At 53.3% G+C, this 16735-nt stretch overlaps 5 protein-coding genes across 5 annotated transcripts; 2 read left to right on the top strand and 3 right to left on the bottom strand.

The window, feature by feature from the left end:
- Positions 1 to 127: 127 nt before the first annotated feature.
- J4E84_005801 (uncharacterized protein) lies at positions 128 to 1024 on the bottom strand (the record flags this gene model as incomplete). Its single annotated transcript, XM_049388393.1, has 2 exons — positions 128 to 804; positions 853 to 1024. The coding sequence occupies 2 exons, from the start codon at positions 1022 to 1024 to the stop codon at positions 128 to 130; spliced, it is 849 nt and encodes a 282-aa protein (XP_049243938.1).
- A 777-nt stretch (positions 1025 to 1801) lies between these two features.
- On the top strand, positions 1802 to 3221 carry J4E84_005800 (uncharacterized protein; the record flags this gene model as incomplete). The annotated part of the gene is made up of 2 exons (XM_049388392.1): positions 1802 to 1971; positions 2018 to 3221. 2 exons carry the CDS (start codon positions 1802 to 1804, stop codon positions 3219 to 3221), a joined length of 1374 nt encoding a protein of 457 aa, XP_049243937.1.
- Positions 3222 to 5213: 1992 nt separating this feature from the next.
- Positions 5214 to 6952, bottom strand: J4E84_005799 (uncharacterized protein; the record flags this gene model as incomplete). Its single annotated transcript, XM_049388391.1, has 3 exons — positions 5214 to 6209; positions 6254 to 6844; positions 6896 to 6952. The coding sequence occupies 3 exons, from the start codon at positions 6950 to 6952 to the stop codon at positions 5214 to 5216; spliced, it is 1644 nt and encodes a 547-aa protein (XP_049243936.1).
- Positions 6953 to 10665: 3713 nt separating this feature from the next.
- Positions 10666 to 11963, bottom strand: J4E84_005798 (uncharacterized protein; the record flags this gene model as incomplete). Its single annotated transcript, XM_049388390.1, has 2 exons — positions 10666 to 11385; positions 11433 to 11963. The coding sequence occupies 2 exons, from the start codon at positions 11961 to 11963 to the stop codon at positions 10666 to 10668; spliced, it is 1251 nt and encodes a 416-aa protein (XP_049243935.1).
- Positions 11964 to 13268: 1305 nt separating this feature from the next.
- On the top strand, positions 13269 to 16470 carry J4E84_005797 (uncharacterized protein; the record flags this gene model as incomplete). The annotated part of the gene is made up of 5 exons (XM_049388389.1): positions 13269 to 13867; positions 14179 to 14435; positions 14551 to 15199; positions 15248 to 15610; positions 15918 to 16470. 5 exons carry the CDS (start codon positions 13269 to 13271, stop codon positions 16468 to 16470), a joined length of 2421 nt encoding a protein of 806 aa, XP_049243934.1.
- Between the last annotated feature and the right edge of the window lie 265 nt (positions 16471 to 16735).

Genomic DNA, 16735 nt, shown 5'->3' with positions numbered 1-16735 from the left:
CGCCAATCATCCCCTCCCAGACCCCTCACGCTACCCATGCAAGGCGATAAATGTTGATAGCTTGCTGATGTGGTGTTCCATGTCAAATGGCGCCCATTTCGTTACTTAAGTGGAATACTCTTGTCGCTCAAGACGCGGGTGCAGCCTGCTGCCCACCTGCCTCCTTGGCTGCCGTGATTGGCGGAAGAAGACCCTTCTCAGCCCAGAGGTCGACCAGCGGCTGCATGGGCTCGATTTCCTTGTCGCCGATCAAGTTGAACAGCTTGCCGACGTTGATGAAATGGATGAAGCACGTGTTGAGCTCCTTGTACGCACTCACGTTCCAGAACGGGTCCAGCCAGTGGCCGTGGTAGATGTGTGCGTAGCATCGCATCATCTGGCGGTAGATACTCTTGATGTCGCCCTCGAAAGTCTCAGGGAAGCCAGACGACCTGCCGAGCCACTCGCGCCCGGCGAGTTGGGACATTGGGGCATTGGAACTGGTTGGGCCGAGAGGCTGTGGCGTTGAGGTTGGTGTCATGGAACCAGAAGCGTAGGTTGATGCTCCGATAGAGATGGCTGTGGTGTCTGTGGGGAAGATGTTGGGGTCATTGATCTTGCCCACGATCCACTTTTGTACGAGGTTGATGTACTGGATTGCGGGGATCTTGATGGGCTTCTTGTTGTTGTCCAGCCAGGTGTATGTGTGACCGCTGGCAGACATGGTAGGGCAGGTATCTGGGTTGCAGACAGGCTTGCCTGTCCGGTCGTCTGTTACCTTGATGATTTCAATCATTTGCTCGAGTAGCCTGTACTGCTCGACAACTAGTCACATGCTTAGCGATATCGGGGCATTGAAAAGTGTAAACCTACCTTGATGTGCGAGCCATTCGCCCTCTTCGACTAGCTTCGGCTTCGCAGCCAAAGTCATAAAGTTACCCTTGACGATCAAGTTGGAGTACTCTTCGCGGAAGAAGAAAGGCGGTCTGCGGGAGCCAGACGGCACGGACCCATCCGACGGAGCACCTTGGCTTTCGAACGACATGGCAGAGGAAAGAGCTGGAGAATGGGGCATAGGCGGTTGGCCTGGAGGTTGTTGGTTTGTTGGTGAAGCCGAGTATGGAGTGGTTGGCGACGCGGAGCCACCTTTGCCCTGCTGCTGTTGGCCCTTGTTGGATCGACCAGCCAATCCTTGGCGACTATCGGTGAAGTTGTTAGAATGAGGAAAAGACAACTTCAGGCTCCGACGGACGCAAGTTATAACACGATAAGACGGCAGAGAGATGCCGAAAAGTGGTGCATATCAGAAAGTGAAATCGTGAGACGACATGCAGCAAATGCCTGAATGTTTCAGGCCGTGGACTGGGGGTGGGAGGCGCGAGCATTTGAGGAAGGGGAGCATGTGCCAAGCAACTTACACGTTTGCGAAAAAAGAGGCCATGATTTGCGGATTCGTGGAATTTAGTGTGGGGGGTACGGGGCGGATACGTCCAATGCACCTAGAGAGGCCGGCTTATGAAGGTATGCAAGAGGATTGAGGGGGAGGATGTTGGTGATACGTCTCGAGCGGGCACGCTTTTTGGGCCCACTCTCCTAAGGGCTGCATCGAGAAGGGGCGGCACGCTAGGCTGGATTGGGATAGCGCGATTCTCATGGGTTACTGGTCGCAACTTTGTTCATCGCGGCCATCAATCGGTGCGCGTACCTTTACCGCATCTATCACGTCAATTTACTCGCAACTCTAGGTCTACGGTCGCGTCGCTGTCTTGAAGAGTCTGGATACGATACCAACAGAGGCACCAGCAAACCACCAACCGCGACCATGTCCGACGCGGGCCAGCTCTCCGACGAAGAAGTCAATGGCCAGACAACTCCTGCTGGGAATGCCGACGAGGGCACGCCACTAAATACTGTGGAGGACAACGGTCTCGAGGATGATGAAGATGACCTGTTTGGCGACGGAGACGGGGATGCAGGTGAAGATGCGCCAGCGTAGGTCGCGAAGAATTCAGTCCCAGTGTTAGACTGACGTGTTTAGTGAGCACCGAAAACTTGATGATGCAGAGCTCGATTCCGGCGACGATGAGGGACGGGCAGATCGCGTCAGAGCACCCGAAGCTGTGGAGGAGGTCGAGCAACAGACATTTGCATACATGGACGCCGACCTGGCGCGGCATCCCGTTCCCGAGCCCACCGACAACGAGCTTTACCTCTTGAAGGTCCCGCGCTTCTTATCCTTCGAAGACAAAGCGTTCGATCACAAGACCTTCCAGCCGCCGACTACAGACCACCACTCCAAGCTCACCGCGTCTGAGCACTTCTCAGCCTACAACACCGCCATGACCACGGTCAGATGGCGACGCTCACCCTCGAATAACGCCGTCCTACAGTCCAATGCTCGGATTCTCAGGTGGTCAGACGGGTCCCTAACCCTTCAGCTTGCGACCGACCCTACAACCCAGTACGACATCGACGCGAATACCCTTGCCCCACCGCAAGTCAACCCCAAGATTCCCACGCCAACGGCTGTCAGAGACGAGAAGAATGGCAAGACAAGCGCGAAGAAGGAGAGCTACACATACCTGGTTGCGCCGTACGAGGAAGCGAACGTTATGCGCGTCACGAACAAGCTCACGGCATCCCTCAACGTCGTACCCACATCGAACACAAAGGACGCTGCGCTGGAAAAGCTGCAAAACGACCTTGCCAAGGTCGCAGCAAAGGGCCGAGACGATGCCGACCAGGCCATATCCTTCATCAACGTGGACGAAGACCCCGAGCTCCGTCGACAACGGGAAGAGGCCACATTCAAGGAGAAGCAGAGGCAATTGCGCGCCCGCGAGAAGCACGAAGCGCGCCAGGCAGAGCGTGCAAACCGCACCATGGGCCGCACCGGCGGTCGCGCATCAGGAGGTCTTGACATTGACGGATTGGAAGACCGCCCGGCTCGGAAGAAGAATGCGCAGAAGGGTGGCTTACGGCGTGACTGGAGTGACGACGAGGACTACGGTGGCCCAAGGAGGAATCGCGAAGACGACTACGACGAGGAGGATGACTTTATCGCCGCTAGTGACGAGGAACCGGAGATCGTGGACGACGACGATGATCCAGATGAGGGTATTGCGGCGAGTCCCAAGCGAGCACGGGGTGGTGTTGCTGCTGACGATGACGATGACGACGAGGTGGTTGTTAGCCGGACGAAGCGGAGACGTGTGGTTGACGATGATGAGGACGAAGAGTAGACTTCTGGAGATACGTTGCCTCTGAAGACAGTGCTATTGCGGCACTCGTCCTCTAGAGTCTCGGATTGGATTCAACAGCAAACGTGAGGGAAATAGGATGTGGTGGATTGCCTTCACGGTTTGGTCGCGAGATGTACGAGAAGAACTACTGGAGATTGGTTCATTTTCATCTACGATCATCAGCATAGCCAGGAGTTTGGGGTCCTCCGTGCATCACTTGTATTATTTACATTATTGACAAAATACAAGGAATTATACCATTCGATATTGAGCTCTTGTTACAAGCTACACTGATGGCGCGCAATGTAGCTGATCGTTTAGTAGTTCTACTTTTGCTGGCCTTACACAAGGTATCCCTACTCTGGTATACTAAGATAGTGCAAAGCTGTAAGATTTGTCCGCAACCACACTCTTCCTGGAATATCCGGTTATATCAGATAGTCGCTTGCCTAATACACACTAGTGTACTGCATACTCGATTCGTGTGCATGTATACTCATACCTACATCTGTAAGTTGAGTCACCTCACCTTGGGGATAAGTGTAGCATTCAGATCAGTAGTCTTACAACCCATCTCGAAATACGTCTTCCTACACTCGGTCAAAATGTCCACACAACAACCTCTCCGCCTGGGATGGATAGGCCTAGGATCAATGGGTCTAGCCATGGCGACCCACATTCAAAAACATCTTGCACAGCACAATTTACCACCACTCAAGTACTGGAACCGAACTCTCTCACGAGGTGACAGCCTAAAAGACATCGGAGGCACGCCCTGTTCATCAATCGCAGAATTGGTTCAAAACTGCGACGTGATATTCATTTCCGTGAGTCATTCTCCATCAAATACCCAGCGTAAAGATATCGAACTGATAACTCAAAGGTAAGCGACGACAAAGCCCTCCAAACCATCACATCCACCATCCTATCAGGCGGCCCCCTAACCACCAAAACCATAATCGACACAACAACCGTCCACCCCACCACTACATCAGCCATAACAGCCCAGTTCACTTCCTCCGGCGCATCCTACATCGCCGCCCCCGTCTTCGGCGCCACGCCCCTCGCCCAAGCCGGACGACTGCTGATGGCCATTGCGGGGCCTCCATCTGCCATCACCCCCATCCTGCCCTTTCTCGAAAACGTAATCGCGCGCGCGGTGATCAGAGTGGGTGAAGAACCATCTCAAGCACTTCTGCTGAAAACAACAAGCAATTTCATAACCGCAGGTCTCATGCTTCTCCTCAGCGAAGCCCACGTGTTGGCATCTAAAACCAGTCTTGACTCCACCGTCCTCGAAACCCTGATTGGAGAAAACTTCGGGACGTATGCACACGGCGTGTCGAAGCGGTTGACGAGTGGGAGTTACTTTCCACCTGAGGGCCAGGCGCCTTCTTCGGGGTTGGAGCTGGGGATCAAGGATGTGGGTCATGGGGTTAGTCTTGCGAGAGATAATGGGATGAGGTTGGGGATTGGAGAGATGTATCTTGAGGCTGCGGGGGAGGCGAGGGTTTATGGGGAGGAGAGGGGGAGGAGGTGTGATAGTAGTGCTGTTTTTGGGAGTGTGAGGAAGAGGGCTGGGTTGGGGTTTGAGAGTGAAGTGGTTAGAGAAAGGGATGGTGATGGAGGGAAGCAGATGGAGTGACGGGGTGTGGACTGGTTGAGGATACTACGGACCGGCTTTCCGTGAGTATTTGTTCAGAAGTCATGGGTGTGGAAGATACGATCACTTGGCATGGAAGTTTGTTTGAAGGCGATGCAGCGTCAGAAGGCTGGCAAGGCGTACGCAAGGTCGTCATTGCAGAAGTAGAGGCAGAACGACAAGCTGCGGAAAAGAGGGAGGAGGGTTTACTTCAAACTTGGATATCCGTGATTGAGTGAAGTCCAGAGCAATACACGACATAATTGAGATCTATTTTGAGGCGAACTACCATTTCTGGTCTATACAGAGATGTGTAAACAAAGCTTGTCTATACCTAGCTCATCTACCATCTACTGCGCACCTCCTTCCGCAGCTTGTCGTTCTGCCTCTACTTCTGCAATGACGACCTTGCGTACGCCTTGCCAGCCTTCTGACCTCTTGACATGGCTGACTCTGCGCGGCTTATCCTCGAGACCCTTGAACTCAACTGGCAGTACCTTTTCTTGGAAGTACTCCTTCTGCTCTGGCAGCGCGAGTTCGACCGCGTTCGCGAACTTCGCTGGATGCGCTGTTGCGAGCGCAATGTGGTGTGTGGATGGAGGCTTAGAAACCTCAGCTGAGCGGAGCGCTGCTGCGATACCGATGGCGGAGTGCGGGTCGAGGACGTAGCTCTTCGATGACTCTGCGTTGAAGACGTATTTGATCATCTCGAGGGTCTCCTCGTCGCTAACGCGATATGAGGCGAAGTCGGACTGTGCTGCTTCGAGGATCTGCTTGTCGACCGCGAAGCCGCCGTTCGTCTTCAGGTCGTTGAGCCAATTCCGTACATGGTCGCCGGCTTGGCTCCTTCGTTGCGATACGGCGTCTGAGTTTGAGCTGTACACGTCGTATGACAGGAACCAGAGCAATCGCTCGAAGTTGGACGAGACGAGGATGTCCATGGCTGGGCTCAGCGTCTCCTTGACACCACTCTCGTGCGCCTTGGCACCATCCTCGGGGATACCGCCCTCAGCCTGCTTTCCATGCACGGGGTTCTTCTCGTACTTTCCAGTCTCCCAGAAGCGGTGTAGGATGTCGTTCGCATTTGTGGCTATGACCAGCTTCTCGGCGGGCAGGCCCATGCGCTTCGCGAAGAAGCCGGCGAGGATGTCGCCAAAGTTGCCCGTGGGCACGACGAAGCGGACGGTGGAGGCGGGGAGGAATGACTCCTGCTTGATGAGGTCGAAGTACGAGTAGAAGAAGTAGGTAATCTGCGCGAGAATACGGGCCCAGTTGATCGAGTTGACGGCGGCGAGGTGGTGCGTCTTGTTGATCTCGGGGTCTGCGAAAAGGGCTTTTACGAAGTCCTGGGCGTGTTAGTTGTGCTTTAGCTACAGCGGAGGGGACGCACCTGGCAATCGTCGAATGTACCGTCTACAGCCAAGTTGTGCACGTTGGCGTCCATGACGGTCGTCATCTGCGCTTCCTGGATCGGGCTGACCTTGCCATGCGGGTGCATGATGAAGACGGACACATCCTTCTTTCCGCGCAGGCCGTAGATGGCGGCTGAGCCAGTGTCACCACTTGTCGCGCCAATGACCGTCAAATGCTCCCTGTCGCGTCCGGTCTTGCCCTGGTTCTTGCGCACGAGGAAGTACTCGAAGAGGTTGCCGAGGAATTGCAGCGCGACATCCTTGAAGGCGAAAGTAGGGCCGTGGAACAATTCCAGCAGATGTATGTTCTTCTCCTTGTCGAGTGTGACGGTGGGCACGACGTCTTGTGCGCGGAATGTGGAGTAGCTGCGGTGGATGATGTCCTTCAGGTCGGCGGCCGGGATCTCGGACGGGGAGATGTAGAGGGAGAAGATCTCAAAAGCGAGGTCTGCGAAGGAGAGGTTCTTCCACTTGGACGCCCAGTCGTCGGGCAGCGTGGGGATTTCTTCGGGGATGAAGAGGCCGCCGTCGGAAGCGAGACCCTTGAGGACGACTTCCTCGAAGGAGAACTATGCCCTGTTAGCAGCCGTCTGAGCGCATCCTCGCCGGGTCGCTCTCACGTCATAGGATCCTCCCCGGGTACTCAGGTACCGCTGCGACGCTGTGTGTGAGGACATAATGTGTAATACCAATCAACGATCTAGCGAAATGCAAAGTAAAAAAGTGTAATTGGTGACGGCTGTCGTGTATGTCCCAAAGGCGATGTGAAGTAATGGTCCCCGTGGGGAAAAATGTTGTGATGACTCCGGGATCGCAGTTGAGTCAAGGGACCGCGTCTCGCCCTGTCAAATTCCGGATCGCCTGCACGCGTCGACTAGGCCGCTGCATGATTAGCATTGGCGTCGCCGTAGTCTGATTGACGATTGTCTACGAACGCAAAACCACTGCGAAGGCCTTTGTGTTTCATTGAATGCAATTACGTTCGTCCTGCTGCCCCGCCACGCGCACGAGTCCAACCCCGCCATGCGCTGTGCCTGCATCAATGGCGATGTCGGCGTCCACGAATGACACCATCGGCGAAGACCCAACGTACACGATGCGTTCCGTGTGCAACGCGATATATTGCAATTCCGTCATAGTCAGATCGAATCTCAGTGAGAAGAGAGAGTGAAACTCGTTTTCATGAGGTGCACGCAAAACTAGGTACTCATCGTATCACCCATCCGAGGTGACGCCGTTCGACGATAGAAGAATTCAAAGGCGAGTAAAGCGGCGACGGATACATCTCGAAACCTTTGTAGTCATCATAACCCTGTTACAATATGACTCTTGTGCAGACTCCATGGCATTCGAATCCATCAAACAGCGCGGTGCCCACCTACATCCACGCCAATCCCCTCACTATTACGCTCGTAGAACCTGCCGACACGCGAAATACAAGATCACTGCTCATACTAAAACATTACATCGCTCGACCGACGCGGGAAAACAAGCGGGTCATGATGGAAATTGCGCGAATAGCAGTGGGCGCCTCAAGGTAGCGACAACAACGCAGGAAGCGTTGCTCGACCAGACACACGCCGGAAACTGTCGATTAAGTACACCCTCGCACCATCGAGCTGCGACAGATCACTAAGCTCAACGCGCCTCCGACAAAGGATACCACCTCCTGACTTCACGCATCCGCCACCGGTATCCCCAACGAACTACCCTATTATGTCGCGACAGCCTATATACCCCTACTCAGTTCGGCCGAGCGAGAGGACTGCAACAGACCCCCGGAGCAAGTACGGCGGCTTGTACTGCACCCAGGCAGCTACAGATCTGAAATAAGCTACGACAGCCTACCAAACCCTGTTCGGACCGGTCAAGCGAGGGCACTACAACGAGACCCAGGTGCAAGTACGGCGACTTGTGCTGCACCCAGGCAGCTACAACAGCTTACGAGATGCCCAAAGTTCGCGGGCGAGAAGACTCCAGGAGCACTTCGGCGCAAGCAAGATGTCTCATACTCGACCCAGGCAGTTACGACAGCTTACGAAACCCTGCTCGAAGCGGTCAAGCGAGGGGACTACAACAAGATCCAGACGCAAGAACGGCGATTTATACTGCACCCAGGCAGCTACAGCGGAACTAGAACAGAGCGCAAAATCTGATAAGAACTGTCGAAGCGAAGAGATTACAAGAGGACTTTGGCACAAGCATGGCGGCTCATATGCAACCCGGGAGACTACATCAAGGATCTCTTCCTCGAGCCACCAGCAAGCTGGTAGACCCGATGAAAAGCCTCTAAGCGGCATTTAAGCCGACAAAGGAGGAGCAGTTGCTTTTTAGCACATGCGCTCCAGGAGTTCATGTCAAAGACGATCATGTCAAAAGACAATCACATCAAAGACAATCCGTCTTTACTTCTCGAATGCGGTTTTTAGTCCGTCACTTCGTTGGAACACTGGCTGTGGGCTGTAGGCCTGTGTTCCCCTGAGCGGTTGGATTTTTCCCGACTCGCAGCGGCATTGAAGCCGACTGGGGTGAAATCTAAGTGGCGCCTTGCGGTACCAGCTGTGTTAGTAGTGGGGGCGGCTGCAAGCCCTATACACCGCGTTGAAGGCGAAGTACGTGCTCAATTTATGTAAAGCAGTCTACACGTTTGCCGCATACATTGGCTTATTATGTCTTGTAGGATTAATCAAAGCAGAGCCGGGGTCGCCTCAGCGTACGTTTGGGTTGAAGAACTGTCGGTAAAAATATATCGGATACCTCAAGCCTCTACTTTATTGTAGGCTGCTCAATATGTCTGGGAGCAATTCTCTCTTGTCGCGACCCATTATTTGCATGCTGTATCCTAATAGTAACACGCGAAAAGACTGGATGGCGTAAGTTCAAGGATGTACCTCTTAGAATGGCCGAACTGCTATCAAGATCTCTAGCAAATTTGCTCAGCTAGACGTATACGTTGGCTCAATATTTCCCACTCTCTGCGTTCATGATGGAGCCGGTAGCACTTCAATACGTTATGTAGGCCATGAACGCAAAGTCAAAGTACTGTGAAGTCTCCGGGCTCCACTGTCCGGTGAGAGAAAAGTCAACCTGGTGCGCGGTCCGGGAAGAGGTCCCGTCCATCTTGGAGTGGGGCTAAGAATGAGATCAGATGCACCAGGCAATTCACCACGTTGGATATCGGCCAAAGTTTTGATAGTCATTGAGTTGAATGTAGGGGTAATAGCGCAAATACATCCGGGCTACGCGGCAGTTGCTGCATACATAGAAGTGCGTATTTGCAAAAGTGCAGACAATGACACGCCCTGGAGGTCCACAGTGTGTTTCATAATAATAATCTATCACCGTAACGCATAATGTATACGTCTGGGGTAGAGTTCATAGCAAGGAATGTGTACAGCTAGAAGCAGCTTCTTCGTGGTTTGAGAACGGATGATGCCGCTCACAGAGATATAAATGGGTCTGCTGTTTTATATGTAGTCTGGGACGCTGATGAATTGGAGGTTATATCCGGTGATTGGTGACTACTGGATGGAGAGCAGCGAGAGTGTAGTGGTATGGAAGCGCAGCACATCTCTGAATGTTGGAAATATCGTGCACCGCTCTGAATAGCAGCTGATGATGAAACTCGTCCATTCTGGATTTCAAGCGTCGCTGGAGGTATTTATTAGATTTCTGGCTCATGAACATCTTGATAAAGTGAGATGTGTATGATGTTGTGTTCAGGAAACCATTGTCCTTTTATTGCGCACGGCCAGTCGGCAGCACTCCGGCAGCCCAGTTAGCAGGGCCGGCAGAACGTCGGCGGCAAATTCTCGGCTGCCGCCCCACAAAACTGCGAAAATGTCGCTTTCGGTCTGTGCGGCGCTAGCGCGTGCCAAGAAGTCGTGTATACTTATTCCACCGCGCCCAGCACCTGTAACCCTCTACCGATCAGTACAGAATCCCCTCCCCCCCTATTGTTTCAACCACTAACAGACGCGCAGTACTTCATAGAATCTTTTCTAATAGTATGCATCCTTCTCTGAGTTACTCTAAGTAGCCACAGAATCTCCAACCTGGTTGATGACTATCAGCCTCGACATCCAAGAGTGAGGCTTTACAACTGCTTCGGCGGTTGTGGCGATGATCTCAGCTGACCGGTCGTGTGCTTCGGCCGCACTGGAAAGCAGGATGTTGATGGCAATCTGACAGGCTTTATTTATTTTCATTGGTCCTTTCTGGCTTGCCAGTTGGTCGAGGAAGATATCTCACAACCTCCCGCTACAGTTTGCAACACTGGGCTCCCATTGCGCCTCCATCATCACATCAACGACCTTAGGAGCTATTCGATGGTGGCAGCAATGCATAGGAATTCATCAATCTATCGAATCCGGATCGCGCCTTCCGCTTCTCAGCACCACCCGTACTTCTCATTCGCGACCCAGTCGATCTTGTCAGCAACCGGTCCGTCGTGTTCTGGAAACCACTGCAAGGCCGCGATGCTCTCTTGATCTCTCACAATGAGCTTCGCAGTCGGGTCCAGCTTCTGAGCGGCTGCCAGCGCCGTCGGGGAAGGTGCCCACATCTCCACGTTCTCCATCTTCCATTTTTGCGCCTCCTGCTGCGCCATCGCCATGAGCGCCGCAATAGCAGCTTCGTGACTGCTGCTCTCCGATCCGCCGTTCATGCTACCCGAAGAGCCCTCAAAGCCATCGTCCTCGAAGACCAGCCTCAGAATATGCAGTGTGTTGCCCTTGGCCTCAGCTGGGTTCTCGTTGTACCACATCCTGGTCCAGTAGCACCAAACGCGCTTGCCCTTCTCGGTACCGACGACCGCGCCTTTGACCTCCGGCTTCTTGCCGTGCAGCTCGTTGCCTACGAACTCTTCGCGCGCGTGGTGCCATTGAATCGTCTCGATGTTGGGAAGTATAGCAACGGCAGTGTTGCTATTCTTTGGTCGCGACTCCAGACTTCGGCGGAGGGAGGCTTCGTCGATCTTGCATAGTTCTTCCAGATCGTCCGCGTAAAGTGGTCGGGCCGTGGGTAAGTTGGTCGTGTCTTGTGAAGTGCTCGCAGGGATGGAAACATGTGACGAGGTAAAAGATTCCCAGCCGAATTTCGCGTAGTATTCCTGTCTTTGTTAGCAATACATCGTCATAGAGTGTCAGAGCTACTTACCCTCCCGATGTCAGAGTATAGGATTGAGAACAGGGACTCCTGGCCATCTTCTGTCTGATATGTTCTTAAACTCTTCCCAAGCTCCGTTAACATCCTGCTCGCATACGAGGTGCCCTCTTTCTTCCCGCGGAGAGGTTTTGGACAGAATACACTGCCGACCCCATGACAAATGACCTCCTTGAGTTCTCCGTTCTGCCATACGAGTGCCTTCTTCCGGATTGTTTCGCAGCTCGCTAGTGGTAGTCGGGTACCTTTTGGTAGTTTGGTGCCTGCATTTGGGTTCCAAGGGTCTTCTGACACAGTTTTGTCAGGGTCAGCTAGGATCCAGTATGAAATGCCGCCATCACGTGTTAGGGTTGTTTGCGAAAGTGTGGCCTCGCGACGAAAGTATGCAGGTTTGGAAAGAGCACCGCGCCATTCGTTTGCGTTTGCGTTGAACTGTATCTGCTTTTCGGCTTCGGAAGGGTGAACGAGTTCTAGTTCAGGGGAGTCACCAGCCTTGAGGTTTTCGAGAATGGATGCGATGGCCATGTTGTAGTATTTTATGTAAGGTAGGTGTATGTTGAGTCTTAATCTAATAGGTTGGCCTTTGGCGAAGATAGCTAGGATCTTATATCCAGCTATCGACTACGCTTGTCGTAGGGCGTGACAGGTGTGGATTCGGTCCTGCTCAGCTGCAGTCTTCCAGATCAAGTGGCAGTAACGACTCAGAAAACAGTAAATAGCGGGTCCAAGTTACGTCGAACTCGCTGTAGGATGCGGATAGCTAAGGAAGAAGAGGAAGTTGGTACCTGTAGTTCTTTGTCTAGTCAAGGGCGCCCCGCGTTTTGGTGGCCCCATCCCGCCCTGAGCTCCGTGTGATCTTATAGCTGACTCCGTATGTCCTCCAGGCATTCCGAGCCAACATCATGTTGCTCGCGGCCCGAGGTGTGCCGTGGCAAAGCGAGGGTTGGATGTCACAGCTTCCCACGGGTCATGTGCGCCTGTCCGATTCGCGAGTAGCTCGGGCCTTGCATGAGGCCAGGCAGTAAGGCGGGAGTTTGCATGTCATGGTCTCAAAAGCTTCGCGCGTCCATTGGCAGCATCACCAAGACCGATGGCAGACATTGCTTCTTCTCAGCCCTGTGCGACGCGCGCGCAGGCTCGTGATGATGCGGTTAGCGGCAGTTGGGCTAGCGGAGCCCTGGGGCCGGCCTGGAGCGAACTGCACGATCATCTGGGCGAGACGCCCATCTCCCGCCCTCAGCGGCGCAGCATCCTTTCAAGACGACACGCCATTTCTGTTTCGCTGAGCGCTGGCGGCACTGTAATGGCTTTTCATTGACATGCGCTGTTGTGGCACATAACTACTGCCTTTGCTCTCTTACCTGACTGGTGCCCTTGCCCGTTTCGCTGGCTCAGGGCTGGCCGCAATAGCTCCTCGATCTCCCAGCGGCCTGCACCCGCAACACTCAGGTCTCACTCCGCTGCGCTGCAGTGTGAAACCTGTCACTCTCATACTTTCGCTTGTTCCTTTTTCTTCCCTTCAGCTAGTGCCTATCAGTCGGTGAGAGGCCTCCTCCGACATCTGGTGGGGTGAGCGACAAGGCTACGTCCGTGTGAATTGAGCTGGTCTGAATCACGTAAACACCACACGCGTTTGCAGTTCCATCGCCCCTCACTCCTTCCCCAGGTTCTCCGCTAGGTACAAATTAATGTTTATTATTTAGTTCCCCCCATTCAAGGTACTCAAGAAACTCCACATCGCTCGGTCTAGACGCACACTCGATAGCAACGCTTTAACGTGGAGGTTTACCCGTCAACTAGCCTTACGACTACTACAACAGGACACTTGCGATGGCTCCAACTGGCATTCAGCGCGATCATGAAGTGATTGATTTACTCTCCGATAGTGAGACGGAGGACGAGGGTCTCGCAAGACACGAATTGGAGGCCTTCGACGCACGATCTGCAGCAGAATTCGCTCTCGACTTCCCGGATCTGGATGATCCTATCGCAGAGTTCCGCGCAGAATTTCAGGCAAATGACCGTCAAGTGATCGATTTGACCGACATTCCAGACATTGACGTTCCGCCCTCTGACGCTGTCGTGGCAGAAGACGACAGACCACCACCAGAGGAACGAGCTCCCGATTGGGGTGAGGAACTCGCATTGGTCACCGAAGCTGCCTGTTTGCAGATGGTTGTGAGCGTGCTGCCGGACATCTCGGTCGATTACGTCCTCAAATTGATCCAAGAAAAATTGACAGACACCACACGAACAACCGCACAATGCGAGCATTTCCTCACGGAGTTATTGGAAGGCGAGCCATATCCAAAAGAATCAGACGACGCGAAGAATAAGAAGAGAAAGAGGGATAACGAAGCCGAGGGTGAGTTGAGCACCTACGAGAAGGGCGAGCGTGATCCCGAGATCGGCGGTTATGAACATGACGCGTAAGTACAGCCCCTTCATGGACACAGCCCTATGAGTTTTATGGTTCAGTGATGTCTTCAAAGCGTCAAGAGTCGGGGTTCATTGGCAGCCATCATCCAGGTGGATCGTGAAGCGAGCGTTGTATTCCACCTGGAACCATGGAACGACTGTCGTGGACATTGCACTTCGCCTATGGGCCAGCGCAGTAACAGCAATAGCAACAAGAATTCTGTAGTCATCCGCTACATTTTTTTACGCGCCTTCAACGCCTTCGCGTCGTCTTTATACCTTCCCACCCTTTCATTCGTGGTACTAACGATACTTTCCACAGAACAGAGCTACTCAAAGACGAATTCCTCACTGTACCCGTGCGGCATATCACGACCGTGCTCAAACAGCAGAAGACTCTTTACAAGGCCTACGGTGTCATTGAACAACAAGTGCGCAACTACGGACAAATTGCCAGGACATATTCGAAGATAAACAAGTCACGCATCAAGCGCGGTATTGAGCTCCAGTTGATTGAGCAAGGCAGTCAGATACCCAAGGAGCTGCACGCAGCAAAGAAGAAGAGCGAAGCTGAAGCTGGTAAGTGGATGTCGTGACCATGACCTTCCAGAAGATCAATAATTTCGAACCCTGTGTCTCAGAACAGCGAGGATCGTGTGGTCTCCTTCATCTGCTCCCTACTGACAGGTTACAGCCAAACGCCAAAAGGTCAAAGACGAGGAAAAGAAGGAAGAAGACAACTTAAAACAAGCGCAAATGAACAATGAAATGGGTGAATGCGCATGTTGCTTCAACGACGTTCCTCTCAACCGCATGATAAGTTGCAACGGAGACACCACCCACTTCTACTGCGTAGACTGTCCCCGTCAACAGATCGAGACGCAGATGGGTCAATCTCGATGCAGACCCAAGTGTTTCGGAGTCGACGACTGCAATGGAACGTTCACCCGGCGACAGTTGCAACAGGTTCTGAGCGATAAGACATTCGAGCGACTCGAGCACATGCAACAAAGAGAGGACTTGGAAGCGGCGGGTCTGGACTTCCTCTCGGAGTGCCCCTTCTGCGACTTCAAAATGGAATGTCTACCGGTCGAGGTTGACAAGGAGTTCCGCTGTCAAAACCCCAAATGCAGCAAGACGAGTTGTCGCCTTTGCGAAAAGGAGTCTCACATCCCACTCAGCTGCGAGGAATTTAAGAAGGATGGCCAAATTACCCTGCGACACATTGTCGAAGAAGCGATGTCGGCAGCCTTGATACGACACTGCAACAAATGCAAGCATCCTTTCGTCAAGGAACTTGGCTGCAACAAGATGACATGCACGCACTGTAGGAATGTGCAATGGTAAGTCAACAGCCTAGGAGATTTTGATATCAGCTGACAAAAGCTTAGCTACGTCTGCTCCAAGAACGTAACAGACTATAACCACTTCGGCGAGTCTCGTGCAGGCAAATGTCCTCTGCATGAGAACGTCGAAGACCGCCACGAACAGGAGGTCAAGCGCGCAGCTGATGAGGCCATGGCCAAGGTCCGACTCGATAATCCAGGCTTGTCAGATGCAGATTTGATGGTCAAGGTCTCAGATCGAGTCAAGCAAGCAGAAGATGCACGAAAAGGTCGAGCAGGCATAGAAGCGCAAGCCTTCCCTTACCACATGGTTGGAGAGCAGCTCAGGCGAGCCCCCATGGTACCCCCAGTACCTGCGCCGCCGGCTCACCTCAATGGAATAGCAGCAAATGTCGCCCAAGCAGATCGGTACGTCCACCCTCACCCAGCCATTCCTGCCATGCCAGCCATGCCAGCCATGCCAGCCTTTCCACCCTTTCCAGCCATGCCAGCCATGCCAGCTATGCCAGCCATGCCTACCATGCCTGCATTTGGATACCCCGTCCATCCATTCCCATTCTATCAACATCTCTATCCTGCTCAGCCCGTTCAGCCTATGGGTTTCTACGGAGCCATTCCACAGCAGCCATATCAACCATATATTCAACGTCCGATCCCAATGATCGCGCCATGTCCAAGGTGTCACTTTTTTCATCCGCCTAACCAATATTGCTAGACCTCGGTTGTTCAATGCCCTCTGGGCCATGCTCCCACCCAATCCCCTCCCACAATTCGGCATTGGGAGGGGACAAGTCAACGAACCAGGCCAACCAGCCCGCCTTCCCGAAGCTGATGGAGTCATTGATCGAATTAACGAACGGGTTCGCCAACGCAATGCCCGACCGGAATTGGGCGGTCCTCGTCGAATTGCCAACGGCGAACAGGCGCAGCGCGATGCTCGCGAGGCTTTCCGCTTTCTGGACAACGTTGGACTTGGCCAGGATCAGCAGCAGATAGCCGTGCGTCAGAATTTAAGAGCTAGACAGCAGGAGCTTGCAGCAGAGCGCGCGCGGTTGGCTGCAGCGCGACAAACCCTCGATGACGACGCGAGAGCCATGCGTCATAACGTGGCAGCTAGGCGACATGGAATCGAAGCAGAGCGCGCGCGGTTGGGTGTGGGGCAACAGAATCTTGAGGCTCTGCTTGAGGCTCGGCGGGTAGCGGCTGCTGCGATGGTAGCTGACAGGCGACGGCGTCGTGGTATGGCGCCTCAGGCCCCTCACAGATAGCGTCTTTTCGTTTAATCGGGCTCATACTATAGCATAGCATGATGGTAGCATTGGGGTCTCAGGTATCTGTCTCTAGCTGTGTCGCTTCGGCTCGAGCATATAGCACAACTTATCCGCGATACAAGCTCTGGTGAAGGTCTATGTAGTAGGCAGGCTTATCTTTAATATATAGAATTACTCGAAATCCGTCTTCAATACATCTAGCTTCCGCAAGACTATAGGAGCCTGGGTCAGAGACAAAGAACCTTCATACTCCACAGAACAT

The sequence above is a fragment of the Alternaria hordeiaustralica genome (assembly GCF_023758085.1).
Source record: "Alternaria hordeiaustralica strain BMP 2776 chromosome Unknown scaffold_10, whole genome shotgun sequence".
Lineage (NCBI taxonomy): Eukaryota > Fungi > Ascomycota > Dothideomycetes > Pleosporales > Pleosporaceae > Alternaria > Alternaria hordeiaustralica.
The sequence above is the reverse complement of the archived record's forward strand: the minus strand, read 5'-3'. Positions and strand labels throughout refer to the sequence as shown.